The sequence below is a fragment of the Oncorhynchus keta genome, chromosome 2, assembly GCF_023373465.1.
Source record: "Oncorhynchus keta strain PuntledgeMale-10-30-2019 chromosome 2, Oket_V2, whole genome shotgun sequence".
NCBI classification, from domain to species: Eukaryota; Metazoa; Chordata; class Actinopteri; order Salmoniformes; family Salmonidae; genus Oncorhynchus; species Oncorhynchus keta.
This window is the reverse complement of record NC_068422.1, coordinates 77,448,798-77,476,229: the sequence shown is the minus strand read 5'-3', so window position 1 is coordinate 77,476,229 and position 27,432 is coordinate 77,448,798. Positions and strand designations below refer to the sequence as shown.

The window sequence follows — 27,432 nt, the reverse complement described above, 5'->3', positions numbered from 1 at the left end:
TCAAATGTGTTTTTTTTTGTCAGATGAAGAATAATGATAAAAATTACTTTAATCTCCAATGAATAATAAGATAATGAAGGAGAGGCAAAACGTTGAGGCAGTATTTTATTCCAAGATACAATCCAACAAGAGGACAGAGCTACATCATTATTTTATTTAATATTTCTCAAGTGTTATTTGGCTTACATTGCAACCTTCTTTCAACAACCCAATAAATAATATTCTCATGACATCTCCACATTCTATCCTTCAGATTAGTGTTAAAAAAATATATAGATTATTGCATGGTCTTTCATACACTATTGCAGGGTTTCCCAAACTCGGTGCTGGGGCCCCCCTATGAGTGCACGTTTTGGTTTTTGCCACAGCTGATTCAAATAGCTGATTCAAATAAATTGATAAATTGGTTGTGTGGTGCTATGGCAAAAAAAACATGTTTAGGAAACCCTGCACTACTGTACCAAATACATGATCCCCAATATCGTTTCTCACTTCCTGCACTATTCTTTCAAATTGATTAGACAATCAAACATTCATATTAAACTACCCACGATACAGAAAGGGTCTGTCGAGTGAGTAGAAAATATATTATATTTTCAAACATATCAATACATTTAATCTACCCCTTTCCATGTTTATACTTCTAACACAGACCTCTTGAATTTGTTATTCTTTTGTGAAAGAAAATTCTCTCTCCTCAGAACTCCTCCTCAGCATTCCGGCAGCGTGACTCTTTCAACAGGGTCAGGCGAGCCAGCACCTCAGAGACAGACAGCTCTCCATGAACCTTGTTGTCCCTCGTACGTACGTTCACGCTGTTAGTCAGCTTCTCTTTCTCACCGACCACTGCCAAGACACAAAGCACAAAGTAGCTCATAGTCCCCACACAGCCAAATCACAACACACACAGCTGCCCTAACACATTTGCATTTTCAACAACATTTCAGTAGTGATGAATACAAATCATGTTTTTGGCAGCTGAAAGAAATCTGAAAATATCTGAGGGGATTTACTAGGAAACATTGTGATAGTGAAAGTCATGAATATATGAATGCCTAAAAAAAAAATCTACTATAGTAATCCTTCTTACCCAGGATGAAGTTGTACTGGGCTAACTGGGCATTGCGGATCTTCTTGTTTAAGAGGCAACTGGAGTCGAGATCAGCGTCTGCCATGAATCCAGCCTCCACAAACTGTTTACACATCTGAAGGACAGAATTACCACTCAGTAAAAAAATGACAAAGATGAACTGATAAAATGGAACTGGCAACAGACATGCAGGTTCATAGACAATGATGAATGTGCAGCATCATGAACAGGGCCAGCTAAATTCAGGGGCTTCCCGGCACTGAAGCCCCTGGGCCCAGGCCCATGGGGGGCCCCAAGGGCGGCAGGGTAGCCTAGTGGTTAGAGCGTTGGACTAGTAACCGGAAGGTTGCAAGTTCAAACCCCGAGTTGACAAGGTACAAATCTGTCGTTCCGACCCTGAACAGGCAGTTAACCCGCTGTTCCTAGGCCGTCATTGAAAATAAGAATTTGTTCTTAACTGACTTGCCTGGTTAAATAAAGGTAAAAAAGAAGAGGCAAATATTTTTTTAAACAAAAACAAAGAAAATATACTGAGTATATTATACATGCATCATTTAAAAAATATATTTACTACAACTGCCAACCACAATAGGACTCATCAGCCCGCTCTCAATAAGTGTTGACAGCCTGCTGCTGCCGCTCTGACAGACGGGGAAGGAGAGGAGGTAAGGGGCCCATGTGGGTAACTGGGGGCCCCTGCCTTTATTGGGTAACTGCATAAATAAATGTGACTGGTCAATTGGGTGAGACAGGGCTGGGCCCAAGCCTGTAAGAGGCATTTAAAAATAATAATATTACACTGAAGAAAAATATCAAACGCAACATATAAAGTGTTGGTCCCATGTTCACGAGCTGAAATAAAAGATCAAGACATTTTCCATACGCACAAAAAGTTTCTCAAATTCTGTAAATCCCTGTTAGTATTTATCCTTTGCCAAGATAATTGATCCACCTGACAGAAGCTGATTAAACAGCATGATCATTACACAGGTCCACCTCGTGCTGGGGACTAAAGGCTTTCCATGGCCTGCATACTCACCCACTGAGCATGTTTGAGATGCTCTGGATCTACATGTACGACAGTGTTCCAGTTCCGGCCAACATCCAGCAACTTCGCACAGCCATTGAAGAAGACTGGGACAACATTCCACAGGCCACAATCAACTGACTGATTAATTCTACGCAAAGGAGATGTCGCACTGGATGAGGCAAATGGTGGTCATACCAGATACTGACTGGTCCACGCCCCTATTTTTTTTCTTTAAATTATACTTTATCCAAACACAGGAGCTGCTCTCAATGTTTTAAAATACAGCACAGAGCATAATTCAGCCATAGAGGATCAATAGTTTTAAAAAATAACAGGATTTATTTTTATCACATGCACATTCAGGTATCTGCGAAAATAAAGGAAACACCAACATAAAGTGTCTTAATAAGTGTGTTGCGCCACCATAAGCTGCCAGAACAGCTTCAATGCGCCTTGGCATAGATTTTACAAGTGGACATAAACCATGAAAAAGAAACTGCACCCCAAACCAAACCAAACCAAACCGAATCTCTTGTTTACTGAAGTGTTTCCTTTATTTTGGTATTTACCGGTATGCCTACAGTCAGGAAGGCTGCAGTTTGGTCAGCATGCGCACCAAATATACAGCTTTTTGCATTGTGGCCATAGACATATAATCCATAGAAGGGGTTTATAACCTCTTACCCTGGCAATTTGACTGTTAAACTCATGGGTACACTAGCAATGGATGCCAGTCCTGACTAATGGGAACTGCCATCTATGGATTATATTTTTATGGTTGGTTGCAGCTGTCAGTTTGCCTTTTGCAGATTTCAAAATACAATTGCTGGAAAAACATAGTTTGCCTACTGCTGAAAAGAGAAGACTAATCTGTAGAACCAATACAAATAAATTATTCTCAACTCCTAATTGTATGCGAACAGCAGCACTGTTTTTCAAAGTAGCTCATCTTGAGATAGCCGATGTGCTCGTCATGGCAATAGCCAATCACTGTGAGTAGCTTATGGTTTAATCTTCATTAGTTGAGTCACTGGATATGTTATTTAGAAGCCTACTTTATTTATTTATTTCCTCCTAATATTATACAATCTGTGTGTCGCTTCATTGGCCTGGGTTATTGTTTGAATTCAAGACCGGCATGATCTCAGTTTGTCAGAGTAGCCACTCATTTTGGTCATTTGTGCGGTATTAAAAAAGATTCAGTTGTCTTCTGTCATGTAAAAGGCAGATTTTTTTCAGACCCTGATAAAAAATAATGTTGTCACTGTGTGGAAATCCTAAAAATGCCTCTGCTCAACTGTAGCCTATGCCACATGACAAACGTTATTATGACTATTATAAAGAGGCTTTTTCTTCAACACTAAATTTACCACGCATTCAACTTGCATTTTGGTACACAGATTTGTTTACAGAAAGTTGTGTGCCGGGAAGGGGGAGGGCCTATGATTTCTTAATCCGGCCCTGATCATAAACTGTAGAAATATGAAAGGAAGACAAGTTTGAGAAATAGAAGGCTAGGGTTACCCTCTTGGCATATTCTTCACAGGTAGGGTTGACAGGTACAAACATCACCTGACGTGGGGACAGCCAGAGGGGCCTGGAGAAGAAACACAATATGGCTGGATAAGTAGCAAATCAAAACACTATATACACACACATAGTGAAGACATTTAAGAGCAGAAAAAACATCTACATCTATCTATCTATGACTTATTTTCCAGTCTATGATTGCATCTTATGTAACACTCAACAAATTCATTGGTCCTCTTTGCTACTCACCATTTCCCAGCGTAGTTCTCAGTGAGGATGGCTATCATCCTCTCCACAGAGCCCAGAATGGCCCGGTGGATGATGACCGGTCTCGCTTTGTCATCCCCATCCTTTCTGCATGTCACAGGATTCAACATCAATATCAGTCACAGCACCACTTCATGCTCAATTATAACTACGTATTTAACCTTATTTGTAGAAGTTAGTCTTATCAAGATGTCTTACCAGTCAAACATCTTTTTGAATATAATTTATAGTTATTTACAGCTTCATAATGTTCTCTACCTAATTAAAAATCCAACTTTAAAGGACTTTTAAATCAACTGTCTAGTACAAAAGTTCTCAGGTAAGAACTCGTACTGAAGGAGGGATTAATGACTAAACTTGATTCCTATAACAGGATACAGACTCAGCATTGTGTCACGACTAGTTTGATTAGGTGACTCACTCACCCCACAAAGGTCAGGTTAAAGCGGATAGGAAGCTGGAAGTCCAGCTGAATGGTTGCACATTGATGATACCGGCCAATAGCATCTTTGATCTTAATGTCAATCTGAAATGGCACAACAAAAGTATTACATGGTTTTCCTCCCTGAGAGTTTTAGACCTTATTTCATTGAAGGGGGAATGCAATATCTATCAGGGAAATATCCATGGCTATAATAGCTACAAACCTTTAATTACATTGATTTCCTGAGAATTCTATACCTTATTTAATTGCAGGGGTGAAGAAAATGTATAGCAAGGAAATATCAGGTGCTGTAATACAAACCTTGGGCCCATAGAAAGCACCGTCTCCGGGGTTTAGTTTCCATGGCTCCCCAAACTCATTCAGGCTGTTCTCCAGTTGCTTTCAAACAGAGGGAATCAATTAACATACAATTCAAATATATCCTGGGTCATTTCTTTCTTTAAAATTGTGTTTCCTTATGCAACATTTCAGGAATATTTTATGGACACGCATGTTTAATTGTACCTTCTCAGCCTGGTTCCAGACAGTGATATCTCCTAGGTACTTCTCTGGACGGGTTGAAAGGTGCAGCTGGAAAGAGAAGCCAAAGACGTCATAGACACAGCGGAGGAAGTCCAGACAGCCCTTCATCTCAGACTCAATCTGCAGGAGAGAGAAAGGGAATACAGAGGGGTCATCTGAATGGCAAGGAGGTTAAGTACCCAGAAGGGATGTGGTCAATTCCATTTTTAAAAACAATTATGAAAATTGGAACAGAAATGTCCATTTACTTCCTGATTTGAAATTGACCCCAACCCTGGTACGAAGCTACTTTAATAAGATGTTCCTCTTCAATAGCTATAGCTGGTCTGGTCACCTACCTGTTCCATGGTGCAGAAGATGTGAGCATCATCCTGTTGGAAGCGGCGCACCCTCGTAAGGCCGGTCAGTGTCCCTGATAGCTCGTTCCTATGGAGCACCCCGAAATCAGCCAGTCTCAGAGGCAGCTCCCTCCACGACCGAGGTCTGTGGCTGAACATCAGACTGAGAAAGAAGAGGATGGGAGGATCCAGGAGAAGGTGGACAGAAAAAGAGGGTGATGGATGAGAAGATATGCAGTTGAAGCAATGGGAGAAGTTAAGGTTACATAAATGCTTGGATAGTCCCTTCCTTATAAACCATCATACCTTCATATTAACCAATAACATAACACCTTTCCCAGACAAAGGTTAAGCCTAGTCTTGGAGTAAAGTCATTTCAGTGGATATTCTCCATTGAGCATGGTTTTTAGTTTAGTAAGTAATCAAGTAGCCTTGCATCTCCTGTTTCTGCAGGAGAAATCAATGTAACTAAAAGTTTGTAGCTATTATAGCCATGGATATTTCCCTGATAGATATTGCGATATTGAGGCAGCTTGATGTAGAAGTACACGCAATGGAGACGACGCTAGTCTATGGTGGGGCCTTACCCCCAATTTATCTCCTAATGCTGAGTTCCAAGCAGACACATTGGGTCCCATGTTTACCGTTTTTGGTATAACTTGGCCGGAGATTAAACTGAACCTTCCAATCTCAGGGAGGACACTAACCACAAGGCCACAGAGTTTTTTTTGTTGTTGTCCAGGACCAGGCTTGACACATGTCCGGGAAATTGTCCCAATAACCAATGAATGTACCTACCAGTGTCCAGGACAGTTCATGGGCTTCAGTGCAAAGACGTCCTGCTCCACTGGGAAGGAGAACATGTTGTCGCTGTAGTGCTGCCAGTGGCCAGAAGTCTCCCACAGCTTACTGTTATAGATATTAGGAGAGGCCACCTCCTGGAAACCTCTTCTACAGTATTCCTCCTGCAAAGTACATTCACCAGATCACAGCAAGACTGAGTGGTACTTAACTTCAGCATTCTTTCAGTTACAAAGCATCAAAGTAGTCCATGAACATGCTGTAATTGGAAATTCTACAGGTGGGTATTGTTGTATCTTGGCAGAAGATGGACAGATTGCTTCTCTGTCTTTTGGCTGTGACCAGGTGTAGGTGGTTGAGGCTGGTTGGTCTCGTCTTACCCTGATGAAGTCAGTGAGTGTGTTGTATAGGTAGGCTCCACGCGGGAGGAAGAAGCAGCTGCCAGGGCTCAGGTCATGGAAAAAAAACAGTTCCTGCTCCTGTTGTACAGTAGAGACAAACAGAGAGGAAGCTTAAAGACTTCACAGATTGACAGTTAAAGATAGTGAGGCAGCTTCTCCTCTCTGTTGGGAACATGTTAAATCAAATGACAGCAAATCTGTCCATGAACGACACCCACAGACATGTCCTTTACTTCTAAACCGTCAACTTCTAAATGAAAAGGATCACACCATCATAGGAGTAACATGTTTAAAATTTACTTTACACTTTGTCCCCCTGGATAACAACAATGAAAATAAAAGCAGCAATGACTCCATGGTTTAATATAGAGATCAGTGTTGTAATCAGTTGTGGCCAGGCTGTGGGGCTGCTGCCATCTGTGTCTCCCGCAGGGAGGATAGATCCAGCCTGCCTGAGGACCAGCTGGAGCTGGTCATAGTATGACTCACTGATACATCATGCAGTTAGACACACAGCACCGCCCACAGGAACAACCAAGCAACAACAGTAAGCACACAGAGCTTAAAGCATCCACACAGATATTATGTTTGTGTTAGTTTTGGAGTTCGGTACGGGTTTTTTCGGCTGTTCAGGCACACAACATTTTTTCGAGGGCAGCCGAACTTCGAAAGCCAAAGTATACGCCCCTTCGTCCATGAGTGGTCAACTTTAAGGATTCTTCAATAAAGTCTGTCGTCATTCAACTAGAGATGACTCGTTTTTATGTATTTTTTTTTATTGAGAAACACTGCACCAAAACATCTTAGTTAGATGTAAAATTGCGCAACCAAGATCTCCTCTGCAAAAACGTCAAAATTAATAACAGATTTCTTTAGTTTTCCTAGATCCATTCTGAAAATTTGGAGGTGTATACTGGCTACGGAGTCTCAAAATGGCCAAACAGTACTATTTCCACTATTTTCTATTATTCTCCAAGCGAAGGTCTAGCCACCAGCCGAACTGACCGCTAAAATACACTGAACAAAAATATAAAAACGCAACATGTAAAGTGCTGGTCCCATGTTTCATGAGTTTAAATAAAATATCCCCAAAAAGTATTTGTCTGTAATGAAGCCCTTTTGTGGGGGAAAAAATTATTTGATTGGATGGGCCAGTTCGTGGACCTCTGCCCTCCCAGTCACATCCATGGCTGCGCCCCTGCCCAGTCATGTGAAATCCATAGATTAGAGAATCATTCATTTATTTCAATTGACCGATTTCCTTATATGAAATGTAATTCAACAATAACTTTGAAATTGTTGCATGTTACATTTATATTTTTGATCAGTATATATGAACATAATATATCATTATATTAATTGAGGGTCTATTTCAATGGCTGTGTTCAGAAAACCAAAACACCTAAAACCAACTTGTTGTCTTCCACAGTCAAACCCCAAAGTGACCCCCCCACAGTGAGGACTAACCTTTCCAATCTTCCGATGGTCTCTGTTCCTAGCCTCCTCCTGAAAGCGTTCCCACTCTTTCAGCATCTTGGAGTCTGGGAAGGAGATGCCGTAGATACGCTGAAGGGTCTCCATGTCTGAACGGCCCTCCCAGTACGTAGAAGAGTTCTGTCAATATTACAGGAATGGAGTGGAGATACTACGACACTGTTTTTCACCTTAAGAAGTGATTGGATATTGTAGTCTGTGTGTGCATCACATACCTTGTAGATCTTCAAGGCTTTAATCTTTCCTGTGTGTCTTACATGGGGCCCACGACACAGGTCAATCAGAGGCCCACATCTAAAACAGTAGAAAACTAATTTTAGCAGGGCATGGACCAGTGAGGGTCTTCAAATTCCATAATATATTATAGACAAATCCCTCGCATTAGGCACATTTGTGACCGATTTAGAATTTGATGTACATTACAAAGATTTATGTGAAGGATTCACAAATTTTGTGTTGACCTTCAGTCCCATTTCAAGATCGATCAAGGAAGTGGTTAATAGACATTTGCATATATTACGCAGCGACCCTAGCTTTGGTAAAGCCGTTTGAATTAGAGGTCGACCGATTATGATTTTTCAACGCCGATACCGATTATTGGATGACCAAAAAAGCCGATACCGATTAATCGGACAATTTTTTATTTTATTTATAATAATGACAATTACAACAATACTGAATGAACACTTATTTTAACTTAATATAATACATCAATAAATTACATTTAGCCTCAAATAAATAATGAAACATGTTCAATTTGGTTTAAATAATGCAAAAACAAAGTGTTGGAGAAGAAAGTAAAAGTGCAATATGTGCTATGTAAGAAAGCTAACGTTTCAGTTCCTTGCTCAGAACATGAGAACATATGATAGCTGGTCTTCAATATTCACAGGTAAGAAGTTTTAGGTTGTAGTTATTATAGGAATTATAGGACTATTTCCCTCTATACCATTTGTATTTCATTAACCTTTTACTATTGGATGTTCTTACAGGCACTTTAGTATTTCCAGTGTAACAGTATAGCTTCCGTCCCTCTAGTTAGCGCGCGCTAACTAGCTAGCCATTTCACTTCCGTTACACCAGCCTCATCTCGGGAGTTGATAGGCTTGAAGTCATAAACAGCGCAATGCTTGACGCACAACGAAGAGCTGCTGGCAAAACGCACGAAAGTGCTGTTTGAATGAATGTTTATGCTTCTGCCTACCACCGCTCAGTCAGATACTTATATGCAACGCAGGACACGCTAGATAATATCTAGCAATATCAACCATGTGTAGTTAACTAGTGATTATGATTGATTGTTTTTTTTTACAAGATAAGTTTAATGCTAGCAACTTACCTTGGTTTACTGCATTCGCGTACCAGGCAGTCTCCTTGTGGAGTGCAACGAGAGAGAGGCAGGTCGTTATTGCGTTGGACTTGTTAACTGTAAGTTTGCAAGATTGGATCCCCCGAGCTGACAAGGTGAAAATCTGTCGTTCTGCCCCTGAACAAGGCAGTTAGCCTAGAAACGGTGGGTTATCATTGAAAATAAGAATGTGTTCTTAACTGACTTGCCTAGTTAGGTAAAATGTATTAAAAAAATTTAAAAAATTGGCAAATCGGTGCCCAAAAATACAGATTTCCGATTGTTATGAAAACTTGAAATCGGCCATTCCGATTAAATCGGTCGACCTCTAGTTTGAATCCCGCCCGAGGTTTGGCTATAAGAGACTCAAATTTGACTCAAATTGCATTTCATCTCTATCATTCCTGATGGCAGTTTCCTTGTCACAACTGTCCACTGTTATGCCATGATCAGAGGGAACTCTTATCCATCCCCATTCGAGTGGGAGGATAAAGGTTTGAGGTAGAATAGCATGTAACACAAAATATGTTGTACATCTACTTAAGTGTGTTCCTGTGACTTTAATGTTGTGGGTAAGACCAAACATGAACTTAAGACAATGATATGTGAGCATAAGAGCTCCATTCGAAACCACGATGGAAAAATAATTACCTGTTGCCAGAAATTTCAACAGCAATAATCATGAACTTAAGTGCCTTACTTTATATGGGCATTGAATTGATGAAAGCGCCACATAGGATAGGAGATAGAAATCAATTACCTCTCCACTGAGAGACATATTGGATAGACAGCTTGGCCACTCTTTCCCCAGCAGGCCTTTAATGAGGAATGGTCTTTTTCTTTTTTTTTTGTAGTAGGTTATAAATATGCTAAAAATGTAGGTAATGACATCATGTATTTGTATTGCATGTCTATAGATCTCTATTTGATTGTCATGTTTTCCCCACAGCTCCCTCTGCTGGGATCTCTTGATTGGGCCAATACTGGCTGAATTTATAATTATGCCCACCTGTGTGGTCTTCTTGGTGTGACATTGATTGCTAATTGCCTTGCACGCTGAAGGGCTCATACCCGAAACATTCGTGCAGCAATAAACATTTAAATTTAAGTTAATTTACCGGAGTGCAGTCCTATTTTTGTTCTTCACCAACATGTTAAACCAGTCTTCTGAATAGTTTCTGTACACCAAATAATATTCAGTGATTTACAACTAAACATCAAGAGCTGCTTACCTGTAGACTGTTGTAGTGGGTGTGGTGACTTTCTCATTCAGAATGCGACACTTGAATTTGTTGTACTGAAAATATGGACGCAAAACAGATAGGAAAAAAATAAATACCAATTGCTGCCGATCTACTCACAACCCCAATGAAAAAGAAACCTCTATAACACATTATATAATCGAGCTACAATCTTTCACCAGAGGGTGGAGAGATGCCAATGTAGTGCAGAGGTCCTCATCTCACCTTGAACATCTTCAGTAGGGTCTCCTTGCTGACCTCCAGCCTCTCGAAGGGCTGTTTCTCCTTCACCACAGACTTGCACAGCGCCTCCAGGTACTCAAACTCTGTACTCGACACACCCCTGGCCAGGACAGGACACAGGTCAAACAGAACCCTCAGTAACAAGACACCTGTCATAGGCTACTCACTACACCAGCTCTGTATCATTTCTGCTCATTACTTTATAAAGGAGACAAGACGCCTGTCATAGGCTACTCACTACACCAGCTCTGTATCATTTCTGCTCATTACTTTATAAAGGAGACAAGACACCTGTCATAGGCTACTCACTACACCAGCTCTGTATCATTTCTGCTCATTACTTTATAAAGGAGACAAGACGCCTGTCATAGGCTACTCACTACACCAGCTCTGTATCATTTCTGCTCATTACTTTATAAAGGAGACAAGACGCCTGTCATAGGCTACTCACTACACCAGCTCTGTATCATTTCTGCTCATTACTTTATAAAGGAGACAAGACGCCTGTCATAGGCTACTCACTACACCAGCTCTGTATAATTTCTGCTCATTACTTTATAAAGGAGACAAGACGCCTGTCATAGGCTACTCACTACACCAGCTCTGTATCATTTCTGCTCATTACTTTATAAAGGAGACAAGACGCCTGTCATAGGCTACTCACTACACCAGCTCTGTATCATTTCTGCTCATTACTTTATAAAGGAGACAAGACGCCTGTCATAGGCTACTCACTACACCAGCTCTGTATCATTTCTGCTCATTACTTTATAAAGGAGACAAGACGCCTGTCATGGGCTACTCACTACACCAGCTCTGTATCATTTCTGCTCATTACTTTATAAAGGAGACAAGACGCCTGTCATAGGCTACTCACTACACCAGCTCTGTATCATTTCTGCTCATTACTTTATAAAGGAGACAAGACGCCTGTCATAGGCTACTCACTACACCAGCTCTGTATCATTTCTGCTCATTACTTTATAAAGGAGACAAGACGCCTGTCATAGGCTACTCACTACACCAGCTCTGTATCATTTCTGCTCATTACTTTATAAAGGAGACAAGACGCCTGTCATAGGCTACTCACTACACCAGCTCTGTATCATTTCTGCTCATTACTTTATAAAGGAGACAAGACGCCTGTCATAGGCTACTCACTACACCAGCTCTGTATCATTTCTGCTCATTACTTTATAAAGGAGACAAGACGCCTGTCATAGGCTACTCACTACACCAGCTCTGTATCATTTCTGCTCATTACTTTATAAAGGAGACAAGACGCCTGTCATAGGCTACTCACTACACCAGCTCTGTATCATTTCTGCTCATTACTTTATAAAGGAGACAAGACGCCTGTCATAGGCTACTCACTACACCAGCTCTGTATCATTTCTGCTCATTACTTTATAAAGGAGACAAGACGCCTGTCATAGGCTACTCACTACACCAGCTCTGTATCATTTCTGCTCATTACTTTATAAAGGAGACATGTCACTTTATAATTTCTGCTCATTACTTTATAAAGGAGACAAGACGCCTGTCATAGGCTACTCACTACACCAGCTCTGTATCATTTCTGCTCATTACTTTATAAAGGAGACAAGACGCCTGTCATAGGCTACTCACTACACCAGCTCTGTATCATTTCTGCTCATTACTTTATAAAGGAGACAAGACGCCTGTCATAGGCTACTCACTACACCAGCTCTGTATCATTTCTGCTCATTACTTTATAAAGGAGACAAGACGCCTGTCATAGGCTACTCACTACACCAGCTCTGTATCATTTCTGCTCATTACTTTATAAAGGAGACAAGACACCTGTCATAGGCTACTCACTACACCAGCTCTGTATCATTTCTGCTCATTACTTTATAAACCAGCTCTGTAGACAAGACAAGACGCCTGTCATAGGCTACTCACTACACCAGCTCTGTATCATTTCTGCTCATTACTTTATAAAGGAGACAAGACGCCTGTCATAGGCTACTCACTACACCAGCTCTGTATCATTTCTGCTCATTACTTTATAAAGGAGACAAGACGCCTGTCATAGGCTACTCACTACACCAGCTCTGTATCATTTCTGCTCATTACTTTATAAAGGAGACAAGACGCCTGTCATAGGCTACTCACTACACCAGCTCTGTATCATTTCTGCTCATTACTTTATAAAGGAGACAAGACGCCTGTCATAGGCTACTCACTACACCAGCTCTGTATCATTTCTGCTCATTACTTTATAAAGGAGACAAGACGCCTGTCATAGGCTACTCACTACACCAGCTCTGTATCATTTCTGCTCATTACTTTATAAAGGAGACAAGACGCCTGTCATAGGCTACTCACTACACCAGCTCTGTATCATTTCTGCTCATCATTTCTGCTCATTCTGTATCATTTCTGCTCATAATAAAGGAGACAAGACGCCTGTCATAGGCTACTCACTACACCAGCTCTGTATCATTTCTGCTCATTACTTTATAAAGGAGACAAGACGCCTGTCATAGGCTACTCACTACACCAGCTCTGTATCATTTCTGCTCATTACTTTATAAAGGAGACAAGACGCCTGTCATAGGCTACTCACTACACCAGCTCTGTATCATTTCTGCTCTGTATCATTTCTGCTCATTACTTTATAAAGGAGACAAGACGCCTGTCATAGGCTACTCACTACACCAGCTCTGTATCATTTCTGCTCATTACTTTATAAAGGAGACAAGACGCCTGTCATAGGCTACTCACTACACCAGCTCTGTATCATTTCTGCTCATTACTTTATAAAGGAGACAAGACGCCTGTCATAGGCTACTCACTACACCAGCTCTGTATCATTTCTGCTCATTACTTTATAAAGGAGACAAGACGCCTGTCATAGGCTACTCACTACACCAGCTCTGTATCATTTCTGCTCATTACTTTATAAAGGAGACAAGACGCCTGTCACTAGCTCTGTATCATTTCTGCTCATTACTTTATAAAGGAGACAAGACTGTCATAGGCACCAGCTCTGTATCATTTCTGCTCATTACTTTATAAAGGAGACAAGACGCCTGTCATAGGCTACTCACTACACCAGCTCTGTATCATTTCTGCTCATTACTTTATAAAGGAGACAAGACGCCTGTCATAGGCTACTCACTACACCAGCTCTGTATCATTTCTGCTCATTACTTTATAAAGGAGACAAGACGCCTGTCATAGGCTACTCACTACACCAGCTCTGTATCATTTCTGCTCATTACTTTATAAAGGAGACAAGACGCCTGTCATAGGCTACTCACTACACCAGCTCTGTATCATTTCTGCTCATTACTTTATAAAGGAGACAAGACGCCTGTCATAGGCTACTCACTACACCAGCTCTGTATCATTTCTGCTCATTACTTTATAAAGGAGACAAGACGCCTGTTTTTCTTAACAATGATAGATGCTTACTGGGGTCCATCGAGGAACATGTCATAGTAGAAGCCATTCTCAATGGGTGGTCCATAACACAGACAACCTCCATAGAAACGCTCCATGGCCTCACCAAGGATGTGAGCACTGGAGTGCCAATACACCTGAAACAAGGAGCGGAAACATCTGTTACTACCTCCAAGAACAAAGACTATAGAGAGTATGATAGCCCAGAGGGCACATTATACTCACAGCCTGGGCATCGTCATTGTCAAAGCGCAGGATCTCCAGTGAGCAGCTCTTCTCCAGAGGTCTATCCAGGTCCCACAGGTCCCCGTTCACCTGGGAAATCACTGCATTGTCAGCCAGGCCCTGACTGAGAGAAATACGATATACCACTATCACCACATAGTTCTCATGTGTTGCTACAAAGAATGGCAAAGAGAGGGGTGCAACTGATGTCTCCCAGTAACATCATGATCCTCCTTGTCCCAGATTTGTCTATGCTGCCAACTTCTATGGACGTTTTTTCCATGACAATGGCCATATGAGTTGACTGCACAGCACAAAAAAAGATACGGAACAGGGATATCATGGTCCAAGATAAGCTCCAGATCCCTCACCTGATGCCACAGGCCAGCTGGTAGGGGGTAGTGACCCAGGCCTGACCCTCTACCCTGCATCCATCTGGCAGCTCCACAGTGATGGGCTGGCTGTCTGCTGCTCTCCTGGCCAGCAGGGCATCGCTCTCCTTTTTCAGCTCCTCATACAGCTGCATGCGCTCCGAGATGTAGCCAGGCCACGGTTTCAGCTGGAAAGAGTAACATGGTGATTTATAGGAACTTAGGGAAAGAAACTGGGGGGAATTATTTGGGTATTGGTAAGGATATTGCACAACTTTGAATGAACACTTGATTGCATGCCTGGGACTTCTAGAATAGATGTAAAGGATATTGAACCTTTGGGGAGGTAATGTTCCTAATCATTACCTCTCTGCTACTGCACCCTCCCTGTGCCTTCTCTGGCTTCTCCTTCTTGTTGTTCTTATCAACAACAGGTTTGGTCTCATGGATTGCTGCCTGCACAGAGGAGCAAAATCAAAAGTTTGGTTTATTGGTGAGCAAAAACATGCAAATATTGTTATTGACATTCTCCTTAGTGTAAACCACAATAAGTATCTGTTGTCTTATATTCATATGATGTTCCATAAGCATGTTCAGGGGACTACACACAGAGCTGTCAACCTATTTCTGAGACCAGGGGCTAGGCAAAAGGTTGGCAACGTGGTTAGGTATAAATTGTATAAATGGGCGGGGTTTAGGCATAATTATGACTGTGGCCATGGAAGCTACATACAACAGCCACACAATGTACATGCACTAAGGTGGTTAGCTAGCTACCTTATTATTATCATAATTGCGGTTCTTTGGCTGTTGTTGTTCTTTCCCCGTCTTCTTCTCCTGGCCTTTGTTTGTGCCCCCCTTGCCCTGTCCCTCCAGGGCGAGCTCTTCCTGGAAACCCCGGCGGAGGTGCACGAGACGAAATTTGAGCTTCTCATTCTCGCTCCGTAAGCTCTCCAACTCCGGAGAACTGGCGATAATGCTGGCGACCTCTGGACCACCATTTAGCCCGTCTCGTAGGAGGCTAAATTCCCGAGTGAGGAGCTCTATCTGCTCCTCTTGCGCGGTCAAACGTGCTGCCATGCACTCCGCCATCTTTAAATTACTATTCTCTTTCATCAGCAACTGGGAATAGGGAATGGAGTCATAGCGCCCTCTTGAGCTTTAGTTTTGTGTTGTAACTTTCACATTTAGAACAGTCAGTTAATGTCGGCTTGTTGCTGCTATTGTAAAAGCCACATACATAGTAAGAGTTTTACTGTAGCAATTACTGATTACTATTTCAATAAATGTGAGATTGTCTTCTCTGGACTGCCTTTACAGATAAGGCCGAGTATTAAATATCAAACCGGTAGAGGGCAGTAGAACAATGTGCCATGGTTTGGAGCATCGACGTGTTTTGATCAGCTGACGATGACAGCACGTTCACAGTGGAGCTTGCTAGCAATGTAAACTATCATTCTGCAACACACAGGCACCGGAGTGTGTGTATGGATGTGATTTGAATGTAACTGAAGGATTTCCGAAATTTAAATATTTTTGGTGCCAATACCCTGTACACCAATAGGTGTAGTCTGTCAATACAACTGTGAAGAAGAATCATTCTGCAAATTCGGTAGTATTTATGAATGACGGTAAATATTTGTCTAAATATACACATTTCTGAGAAGTATAGAAGACGGGCTGAGTTCAAAAACAATTGCTATGTAGTACTGTACAAGCTAGCACCTAGCTGCAACAGCCATTATTGTTGTCGTTCCTGTTTCACTTCAGTCTGGTCAGATGTAACGTTAAGCATTTATTTTGTAGGTATATTTTAATGAAAGAGACTAACTTCCTCTATATATGTTATAGTGCACTTTGCAGCAACTTTGATGCAACTGTGAACATCATCATCATGGCTTCGAGCTTCGCCCCACCAAAACTGGCTGATTTCATTCTCACTGAGAGGCTTGGCAGTGGCACCTATGCGACAGTTTACAAAGCTTACAGAAAGGTACGCCATTCGTTGTAGACCGAGTTAGCTAGCTACTAGCTAGCCTATAAGCACAACTACTTGCATAAACAACACAAGTAAATAGTAGCAACTTCCTTAATAGAAATTAAGAGTTTTGAGACTGGCCCTGTAGCCTGGCTTCCAAACTGATGTCATGTCCCAGACTAGACCATTGTTCAGTCTACTGGATCTGTGTGTGCAGGGGGACAACCGGGAGGTGGTGGCAGTGAAGGTGGTTGGGAAGAAGACTCTGAACAAGGTGTCTATGGAGAACCTGCTGACTGAGATAGAGATCCTGAAAACTGTTCGCCACCCTCACATTGTTCAGCTGAAGGACTTCCAGGTTTACAATCAGTTTAATATTTAATCAGCCCATCCCCACTCATATAAGTACATTTCATAGGCTATCCTGACTCCCACATTGCTTGTCAGACAAGACAGCACAAACGGATCTGGGACTCAGCAGGCTACATTTCATATCCTTGTCTGAGTGAATTGAGTCTAACCGTGTTCTCTGCCATTGGTCAGTGGGACAGTGAAAACATCTATCTTATCCTGGAGTGGTGTTCTGGTGGGGACCTGTCCCGTTTCATCCACAGTAGGCGCTTGCTACCTGAGAGAGTGGCTCGGCTCTTCCTGCAGCAGATAGGTGAGTCACACCAGAGTCAGTAGATTCAGTTGGGTATAAGTAACCTACATTCTTTAGAGCACTATTTAATGATGTTGAGCAGTTCTCTCTCTCTCCCTTTCTCTCTCTGTCCCACTATCTCTCTCTATTTTTCTCTCTCCCACTGAAATCAATTAAATTCAGAAGACTTTATTGACTCTCTCTTACTCCCTCTTCTCTTGCTACATGTCTGAAAACAGCCTGCGCTCTTCAGTTTCTCCATAATCATAACATCTCCCATCTGGACCTGAAACCCCAGAACATTCTGCTCAGTGGTTCTGTCCTTAAACTAGCAGGTACCGCACACTGCCAAGTGCCACAATCACACTTACATACAGTATTCCTTATGGTCACATTTCTATCTTTATTAATCTCTTGCATTTCATCACCATGGAACTGTGGAATGAATCATAGTTGCGAAATCATAGCAGTGCCAATATGCCAGAGGTTATTGGTGGCACCGTCTCTGCACTTTTCAGTTGGGACGTTTAAAATGATGGAATGCAACAGTTGCACCACTGAATCATGCATTAGAGGATTTTGTATTGCTACTACAAGTATTACCAGGTGTATCACAGTCTTGACTGAGGCTAGTCTAGTGCACTTTGCACTGAAACATTTTTGCCCTATGCTGTTGTCAGATTTTGGCTTTGCGAGTTACATGTCTCCGTGGGATGAGCAGAGTGCTCTGAGGGGCTCTCCTCTCTACATGGCCCCTGAGATGGTGTGTCGAAGGCAGTATGACTCCAGGGTCGACCTCTGGTCTGTGGGAGTCATCCTGTATGGTAAGAGCACAGATTTAAATGGATAACTATCTCCTCTCTCCATGCAATTAAATAGAACACTATCCCCTCAAGAACACTCTATGCTCTCTTAAGCACAAACCAGACATCTCAGTGACATCAAACTTAAATGTTACTGCTTTGAATGCCAAAGATGGTTTAAGTTTATATTGCTTTCTCACTTACTCTTATCATTTATTTGTTGGTCTTACTTCTGTATGTAGAGACACTATTTGGCCGGGCACCATTTGCCTCCAGATCCTATGCTGAACTGGAGGAGAAGATCCGCAGTGACAAGCCCATCGAGGTAAGCTCTGTTACATCTATCTAAAGAAATGTGTGGTAGCAATGATTGTTCATTCTGTGACTGCTGTTAGAAGAATCATTCTTTCCCCTGTGAGTATATTTGCCACCACATGGTGGCACACTTGCTCAATAAATCTTCTCACAGTGCTTTCTTGTTGGAAGGGATACTCCTGTGCCAGAATGGGTTCTACAGTCTCCTCCTCAATCCAGTGGTCAGGACAGAGTGTAATTAGTTGGAAGATAGAAATAATTTATTAGACCATTTAAAAAAATATATATATATAACTCCAGCCACAAGTGGATACGCTGCATTTAAAATCATCAAGTATAACACAATATATGTTTTGCAACTTCTTATAAAATCATTGTGGTCCTCTGGTTATGTTGTGTGTCCCAGCTGCCTGCAGGGGCCAGAGTGTCCAGGAACTGCAGGGACTTACTGCTGCGGCTGCTGGACAGGGACCCTGACACCCGCCTCACCTTCACTCAGTTCTTCTCCCACCCCTGGGTGGACCTCGAGCACATGCCCAACGCAGGGAGCCTGGGGAAAGCGGTGTGTGTATGTGTGTGCGGGTGCATGCAGGTGTGTAAGAGAGAGTTAGGAGTATTGGTGTGACTCGCTGTCTGTCTCCTTTTGCAGAAGGATCTGGTCCTGAAAGCTGTTCAGAAGGACCAGGAGGGGGATAGATCAGCTGCTCTGTCTCTGTACTGCAGCGCACTGGAGCACTTTGTCCCCGCCATTCACTGTAAGAGCAAAACGCACAGCCCCTACCTGCCACAATAACAACTTCTCTCAGGTCTCTCATCTATATAATGTCTAATTCCGTACCACAGTCCAACATCAACTGAAAAGTGATACAAGCTCACAGAACTGGAGATGACATAATCAGAACACTATTGGTAACTGTCTAAGAAATGTATCTTCTCTCCCCTTTCCAGATGAGACAGACAGACTGCGTAAAGATGCCCTTAGGCAAAAGGTACAGAGTACACAAAGTATATTTGGTCTATTGTATTTTCATACCCCAAAGGCTGGACTGAAATTATTTGAATAACATATGGCATGGATGAAAAACACATGCTATGGATGACATCATAGAATGAAGTGAATGACAGCAATATAAACCCCTACTGCAGGTTAGTCAGTACGTGTCCAGGGCAGAGGAGCTGAAAGCTCTGGTGTCTGCAGACAACAGCCTCTGCTTTGAGCAGTTCAAGTCCACCAGAGACATCCTGAGAGGTAATACAGCTAACTTTACCCGTTGTACATCATGAATACCATATTTCATGACCCTTGTATAGAGGACCTAATTTAAACCCTACTTTATTTGAAGGGAACCTTCGTAGGGACTTGATAACACATTCATAAGACCCAGAAGGAGCACGTTATCAAGTGTAACTGGGTATTGAAGTACCTAGAGGAGATGTTCTGAGAAGGCCTTCGGTCCAACCCTTACTCTCTGTCTGTCCCCCTCTCAGAGATGTCCCGAGACCAACCACGGGTGCTGGCTGCTCTGGAGCTGGCATCTACAGCCATCGTCATGGTAAGCTGAGGGGACTGGGTACCATGAGCAGGGCAGGGCATGATGATGGAGCTCTGGGGAGACAACCAGAGAGGAGTGAGAGAGCTGGGAGGGTGGTAGTGGCTTGTAGATGCTGTCTGCAGCAGGATGGATTGAAGGCTGCTGCTATAGTGAAGGCTGTAGCTATGGGATCTGGGGGCTTTCTTGAGAGTGGACTGCTATGCCATAGTGGGACGTCTTCCCTTTTCATAACACACTTGTATTCCATTCCAGGAGGAGAATGGGATAGAGGACCATGATACACTGGCTCTGTACCAGCAGAGTCTGGGAGAACTACTGCTAGCCCTGGCAGGTAAGGTCAGCTCACTGAAAATCCCACATAGACTATATTAGTCCTTTAGATGTGGAAAACAATGAGTCAGTCATCTATGCCACATACAGCATCTGCTGCATGGACTCTAACAAACACAGGTGTGATTTTACAAGCCTGCAAGGAGTCCGGGAGTAACATAGTAATTCAATCTCCAGAATTAAGAGGCTATTACATCAGAGACTGCAGCAGAGCCTGCCCTGCGTGTCTGCTGTGTCTCCAGCCCTCAGCTTTGGCTGGCTGTTATTGTTATTAAAGAGAGATGGTGGCAGTGGTGGCCCATAATGGTCTCCTCTCCTCGGCGCTCTGGCTCAGTGTCTGTATGTGAACTAGACTCCTCTAGGCTGGTCTCTATTAGCCATGACTCTACATAACCTCATCTGGGAGATGGTTCTAATGGTGGAGGGAGGCGAGGCAGGCAGGCGGGATGGGGATGATTCTGGAGCCAGATGTAGCTTTGAGCTGTGGATGAGACCTGGTGCCAGTGCCCTGTGTGTGGTATAGAGCCGCTCGCTGCCATCTGGTTTCCATTGAGAGCCTAACAGTTCATTTCTCAATGTTATTACACACTGGAAACAAATAAAAACTATTGTCTGTCTTAATAGAGAAGAAACGGCTTGAGTCATTAAATCATCTGATGGATCAGGGGGATCGGGACCGTGGCACGTCAGTGAGACCAAGGGGATTGTGGGAGAAAACATTGTCCCTTTTGTGTCACTATAGCCTATGGTTGATTACGTTCCCTTCCCAAAATGCCTTGCTGCTGGAGAATTTGTCCCCTCCTCCTCAGGCAGGCTAATTGAAGAAAGGCTGCTTCAGTTTTAAGGGTTCCCCCTGAGCCTCAGTGGGCTATCACAACCAAACTGGCTCTGTAAATTACCCACTCTTGTGCAAACATGGTGATTGGGAGAGCAGTGATCCATCTCTTTCTATTCCCTCCCTCCACCCACCCTTCCTTCTCTTTCTCCCTCTCCTCCCCCTCTATGTCTGTCTTCCAGCTGAAGCCCAGGGGCGCCGGAGAGAGCTGCTCCATGGTGAGGTGAGTTACTGGGGGTGAGGTGGATGAGAGGGTTTAGGTGAGAATGTTAGGTGAGTTACTGGAGGTGAGGTGGATGAGAGGGTTTAGGTGAGTTACTAGAGGTGAGGTTGGATGAGAGGGTTTAGGTGAGAATGTGAGGTTCGTTACTGGAGGTAAGGTGGATGAGAAGGATTAGGTGAGTTACTGGGGGTGAGGTGGATGAGAGGGTTTAGGTGAGTTACTGGAGGTGAGGTTGGATGAGAGGGTTTAGGTGAGAATGTGAGGTTAGTTACTGGAGGTGAGGTGGATGAGAGGGTTTAGGTGAGAATGTGAGGTTCGTTACTGGAGGTGACGTGGATGAGAGGGTTTAGGTGAGTTACTGGGGGTGAGGTGGATGAGAGGGTTTAGGTGAGTTACTGGAGGTGAGGTGGATGAGAGGGTTTAGGTGAGAATGTGAGGTGAGTTACTGGAGGTAAGGTGGATGAGAGGGTTTAGGTGAGTTACTGGGGGTGAGGTGGATGAGAGGGTTTAGGTGAGAATGTGAGGTGAGGGGGTGAGGAGGCACCTGGTTCAGTGCTCGCCGTAACAGCACAGAGCACCTGAAGACATACACACACACAGGTCTCTTGAGACCAAACAAGCACAGCTATATATGGGACACAACACCCAGGAGCATTCTCTGGTAGTCACGTGAATGTTTCTCTGAATAAAAGCTACGAACGTAATAGATCAGTGACACTGCAGTTTGGTGTACATGTATATCAGTCATATGACACTATAATGGTATCCACTGCACTAGCAATGGTCAGGTGAAATAGCCAAGCCTTTCCCTTGACATTTAGTTGGAGAGGTATACTCTTACAACAGTTACTTCAGTTAGTTTGACTGTATTAATATTCAGTGGTGAAGGAAAGTTATTCTTTCATGTTTTGAGCATTTGTTTCGCAAGCAACCAGGTCAACAACACACAACAATGTTTCAACAACAAACCCCAGAGGGAGAGATATTTAAAGCTGGGCTCATAGAACTCCCTATTTGAAGTTTTATGGGCGCTTGGCTTAAGTAAATTCAGATGCGGCTGTAATAATCGAACGCTGGGGAGGACTGCAGATCAAAAGCATGTGTGTGAGAACACAAAGAGCCCTGACTGCAGCTAGGAATGGTCTACATGTGTGTTGGTTCATCTCTTGAGCACAGTTCAGCCCTTCTTAACTCAGGGCTGTAATTCCCAGTTCAAAATGACTGGGCTTATCATATACAGTTGAAGTCGGAAGTTTACATACAATTAGGTTGGAGTCATTAAAACTCATTTTTCAACCACTCCACAAATTTCTTGTTAACAAACTATAGTTTTGGCAAGTCGGTTAGGACATCTACTTTGTGCATGACGCCAGTAATTTTTCCAACAATAGTTTACAGACAGATTATTTCACTTATAATTCACTGTATCACAATTCCAGTGGGTCAGAAGTTTACATACATTAATTTGACTGTGCCTTTAAACAGCTTGGAAAATTTAGAAGCTTCTGATAGGCTAATTGACATCATTTGAGTCAATTGGAGGTGTACCCGTGGATGTATTTCAAGGCCTACCTTCAAACTCAGTGCCTCTTTGCTTGACATCATGGGAAAATCAATTGTAGACCTCCACAAGTCAGGTTCATCCTTGGGAGCAATTTCCAAATGCCTGAATGTACCATGTTCATCTCTACAAGCAATAGTACGCCAGTATAAACACCATGCAGCCGTCATACCGCTCAGGAAGGAGACGCGTTCTGTCTCCTAGAGATGAACGTACTTTGGTGCGAAAAGTGCAAATCAATCCCAGAACAACAGCTAAGGACCTTGTGAAGATGCTGGAGGAAACAGGTACAAAGTATCTATATCCACAGTAAAACGAGTCCTTTATCGACATAACCTGAAAGGCCGCTCAGCAAGGAAGAAGCCATTGCTCCAAAACCGCCATAAAAAAGCCAGACTATGGTTTGCAATTGCACATGGAGACAAAGATTGTACTTTTTGGGGAAAATGTCCTCTGGTCTGATGGGAAAGAAATAGAACTGTATCGCCATAATGACCATCGTCATGTTTGGAGGGGAGGCTTGCAAGCCGAAGAACACGTTGTGGGGGTGCTTTGCTGCAGGAGGGACTGGTGCACTTCACAAAATAGATGGCTCATGAGGAAGGAAAATTATGTGGATATATTGAAGCAACATCTCAAGACATCAGTCAGGAAGTTAAAACTTGGTCGCAAATGGGTCTTCCAAATGGACAGTGACCCCAAGCATACTTCCAAAGTTGTGGAAAAATGGCGTAAGGACCACAAAGTCAAGGTGTTGGAGTGGCCATCACAAAGCCCTGACCTCAATCCTATAGAAAATTTGTGGGCAGAACTGAAAGTGTGTGCGAGCAAGGAGGCCTACAAACCTGACTCAGTTACACCAGCTCTGTCGGGAGGAATGGGCCAAAATTCACCCAACTTATTGTGGGAAGCTTGTGGAAGGCTACCCGAAACATTTGACCCAAGTTAAACAATTTAAAGGCAATGTAAACTTGATGAAAGAAATAAAAGCTCAAATAAATCATTCTCTCTGCTATTATTCTGACATTTCACATTCTTAAAATAAAGTGGTGATCCTAACTGACCTAATACAGGGAATATATACTAGGATTGAATGTCAGGAATTGTGAAAAACTTAGTTTAAATGTATTTGGCTAAGCTGTATGTAAACGTCCGACTACAACTGTAAGAACACCAGCCTTGAAATAGTTGGAAGGTTAATACATTAATATTACAGCTGTAATCTTACTTTGGGTGTGATTTGATAGTATTACAGCCTTGGTGCTGAGGTTAATATGATATAAAATGTTGGGAGTCTGTCTCGGTCAGGATGATTATTCTACCACAACAGATCTGTCTTTTAAAGGGTCATTATAGGAGGCCATCCACCTTGGTCTACCATCATCATCACCAGATGTTATAGAAAGGAGAATGTGGATGACTGTAGATGGATTACATACTTAACACCACCTCTCACTTTGCAGATCAAGAGCCTAATGACCAGAGCTGAATACCTCAAAGAACAGATCAAGGTAGGAATGGCAATGACTTGACTTTAGTAGATATAAACTCTGTAGGTTTGTATTTGTATCTCAGTGTGTTTAATCCCAAGCAAACATTTTGGTCCATGATTTTGAGTCGTATCATCTTTTGTGTGTCTTTCAGATGCTGGAGACCCAAAAAGATGTCTCAATGGACAGAGAGCCTCTATCAGAATCTGTGAGAAGTTGTGAGTATCCCTGTGAGGGTAGCATAGTATTCACATTTCCCCTTAGATATTGTGTACGTGCTGGTGTAGGGGTGTGCGTTTCAGAACGTCCCAGCAGAGGGGCTTGCAGCTATGTAGACTGGTCAATGGGATATACCAGGGGTTAAGTGAAAAATGGCCACCTGTAATGAAATTTCCCTTCAGTGGAGGTTTTTCCACTAGTTAAACACAAGCCGCTCTCTTACCATGCTGGCCTCCCCGTGGGAGCGTCTGGATCTTTGATTTCAGCTCAGTCTTGCATAGAGCTGGGCTGCTCTGCTCTCTGACCTCTTATAAAACCCACCTTGTGAAAGCGAGACTTGGATCGAACCAAGAAGAAGAACTCCCCCCAGTCACTACACACACACACATGCATAACACACACAAATGCACAACGCACACACATGGACAACACGCACACTAGCTGCGAGGGAGGGAGTTAGTTGAAATATAGTAGAGCCAGACAATATCCTGTTTCGAGTTAGAAATTCCAGAGGAATTATGTGCAAAGGGGGTTCAATGAATTTGGAACAGATTCAGGTTTCATAAACATGGCTTGTTACGTTGCTGTTATTTTAACACACCGGCGGCCACAGTCAGCCATGTCATGTTGGCAGCTCTCCAGCTGGGGGGGTCACAGCAATGCCCAAGACTGTCTGGCTGGTGACCTTAAACTACTACTACTACGCTAACTACAAACAAAGCAGTAAAGTCTAGGCCTAATGCTCTCAACTGTATCCTAAATTCCACCCTATTCCATACATTCAGCCCAGTCAAAAGTAGTGAGCTATGTAGGGTGCCATTTGGTACACAGCCTCAGTCTCTGTGCTTGACCCATAATACAGGACAGTAATACAGCCATTATACCTTTTTATTGCCATGTGTATTGAATACATTCAAAATCTTAATTACTCAACAGAAATCTACTCACAGATCAGTACTGAGGTAAGCCATGTCTATATGATGATAATGCAGTCTCTAACACATCTGTCTGTCGATGCTCGCCCTCCTCAGCATGCTGTGTGCAGTGAGCCAGCCTGGCAGTAGGAACCAGAGAGAGGGGCCATCGTGCCTGCAGAGCACCAGACCTCCTGCACCTCTACGGGTCAGGCTAAGGAATCCCTCAGGCCTCTGTGGCCATGGCCTCAGTAGTCTCGCGTCACCCTACTCGTAAGTCTCAATCATCGCACGGCTGTTGTTTCCCAACAAACATGAGAAAGCCTGGAAATGGAGGCAATGGCGTCAATCTACCCTGTTATTACTCTGCCTGGACTTCAACTAGCAGCTTGTCAGCCTTGCATCCCCTCACCAACACAACACAGAAGACTGTCAGAGTCTCCAGTCACTGCTCAGCCTCAAAGCCTTGCCTAACCATTCATATGGAAAGGCTTGACAGCTTGTATGCTAATACTGTACTGTCATGATAAACTAGTGCTGTATCATGTTGTTGTGTTATGTTGCAGGATGAATAAGAGTAATAATGAGTCTCAAATGCTTGTAGTTGCACAATAGATGGCGACTTGAACTCAGAATGGCTACCCAGCATAGCAAGTTTGTAGTCTGTAACTGATGGGAGTTATCAAAATGTATCATTCATATTTGGGAAAGCTCTTCTGGCATCTGTCGCCCCACATACACATGTGCGTGCGCAGACACACACACACACACACACACACACACACACACACATACACACAAACAAACTAAATCCATTTTCTGTGGCCTGACCACAGTCTCACCACGCTCTCTCTGCTGATGGAGCAGCCTCTACCACTATGAGAGGAAAACTGGAGAGGTGCGGCTGCAGCCTTATTTACTCTGTAGACTTTCATTTACTTTTGGGTTGGCACCGGTCAGGATGAAGGCATACAGTAGCAACTGTGAAGTCAAGGCGTGCTTCACAACTCAGCCTGCTTTAGTAGCCTGCCAAGGACATTTGATGACAGGTTAACAGTTACTGCTGTTGTGGGTCTTTTCCTTTCTGTTTGATTTCAGTGAGCCAGGTTGTGTGCATGAATCTACTTTCAAGGGAACTTTCAGTATTTGTGAATATACTGTACCATAGGAGGCGATCTGCTGTTTAATCAGGAAATGGAATGGTGTAACTGAAAAGGAAGGGATTGGAAAGAAATGTCTGTCGAATTGAGAACTGACAATTGTGTATTGTTTTTGTTGAAACATTTTGTATGGGTATGATTTTATAAATAATTTATTACCGTAAAAGGCTGATTCAATTGAAGTAAAATTGGTATGTAATGTGTTATGGCCTGTATTCATAAATTAAAGTGCCTTTGGAAAGTATTCAGACCCCTTTATTTTTTCCACATTTTGTTACGTTACAGCCTTATTCTAAAATGGATTAAATAAAAATCCTCAGCAATCTACACACAATACCCCATAATGACAGTGAAAACAGGTTTTTAGACATTTTGGACACACAAAAAAAGACATAGCTTATTTACATATGCATTCAGACCCTTTGCTATGAGACTCAATTGAGCTCAGGTGCATCCTGTTTCCATTGATCATCCTTGAGATGTTTCTACAACTTGATTGGAGTCAGCCTGTGGTAAATTTAATTGATTGGACATTATTTGGAAAGGCACACACCTGTCTACATAAGGTCCCACAGTTGACAGTGCATGTCAGAGCAAAGTCCAAGCTATGAGGTCGAAGGAATTCATAGA

At 42.8% G+C, this 27,432-nt stretch overlaps 2 protein-coding genes across 3 annotated transcripts; one reads left to right on the top strand and one right to left on the bottom strand.

The window, feature by feature from the left end:
• Positions 1–92: 92 nt before the first annotated feature.
• Positions 93–15,922, bottom strand: LOC118360621 (threonine--tRNA ligase 1, cytoplasmic). Its single transcript, XM_035739875.2, has 19 exons — positions 15,556–15,922; positions 15,145–15,234; positions 14,779–14,966; positions 14,408–14,531; positions 14,195–14,319; positions 10,733–10,850; positions 10,499–10,563; positions 8,134–8,212; positions 7,892–8,038; positions 6,404–6,502; positions 6,021–6,187; positions 5,223–5,385; positions 4,867–5,004; positions 4,663–4,740; positions 4,343–4,443; positions 3,900–4,004; positions 3,645–3,717; positions 1,091–1,205; positions 93–846 (listed from the first exon to the last, which is right to left on the bottom strand). Exons 1-19 carry the CDS (start codon positions 15,892–15,894, stop codon positions 698–700), a joined length of 2,463 nt encoding a protein of 820 aa, XP_035595768.1. The 5' UTR covers positions 15,895–15,922; the 3' UTR covers positions 93–697.
• A 139-nt stretch (positions 15,923–16,061) lies between these two features.
• On the top strand, positions 16,062–27,046 carry LOC118360631 (serine/threonine-protein kinase ULK3-like). 2 transcript variants are annotated; one of them, XM_035739888.2, is made up of 17 exons: positions 16,118–16,409; positions 16,630–16,771; positions 16,974–17,114; positions 17,300–17,420; positions 17,639–17,734; positions 18,080–18,223; positions 18,445–18,527; positions 18,924–19,079; positions 19,167–19,272; positions 19,466–19,506; positions 19,664–19,766; positions 20,006–20,070; positions 20,323–20,401; positions 21,418–21,458; positions 24,483–24,530; positions 24,664–24,727; positions 25,760–27,046. In XM_035739888.2, exons 2-17 carry the CDS (start codon positions 16,673–16,675, stop codon positions 25,774–25,776), a joined length of 1,404 nt encoding a protein of 467 aa, XP_035595781.1. In that variant the 5' UTR covers positions 16,118–16,409; positions 16,630–16,672; the 3' UTR covers positions 25,777–27,046. The 2 variants fall into 2 exon arrangements, with proteins under 2 accessions (XP_035595789.1, XP_035595781.1); XM_035739896.2 differs by lacking the exon at positions 17,639–17,734 and having other exon boundaries at positions 16,062–16,409.
• The last annotated feature ends 386 nt before the right edge of the window (positions 27,047–27,432 follow it).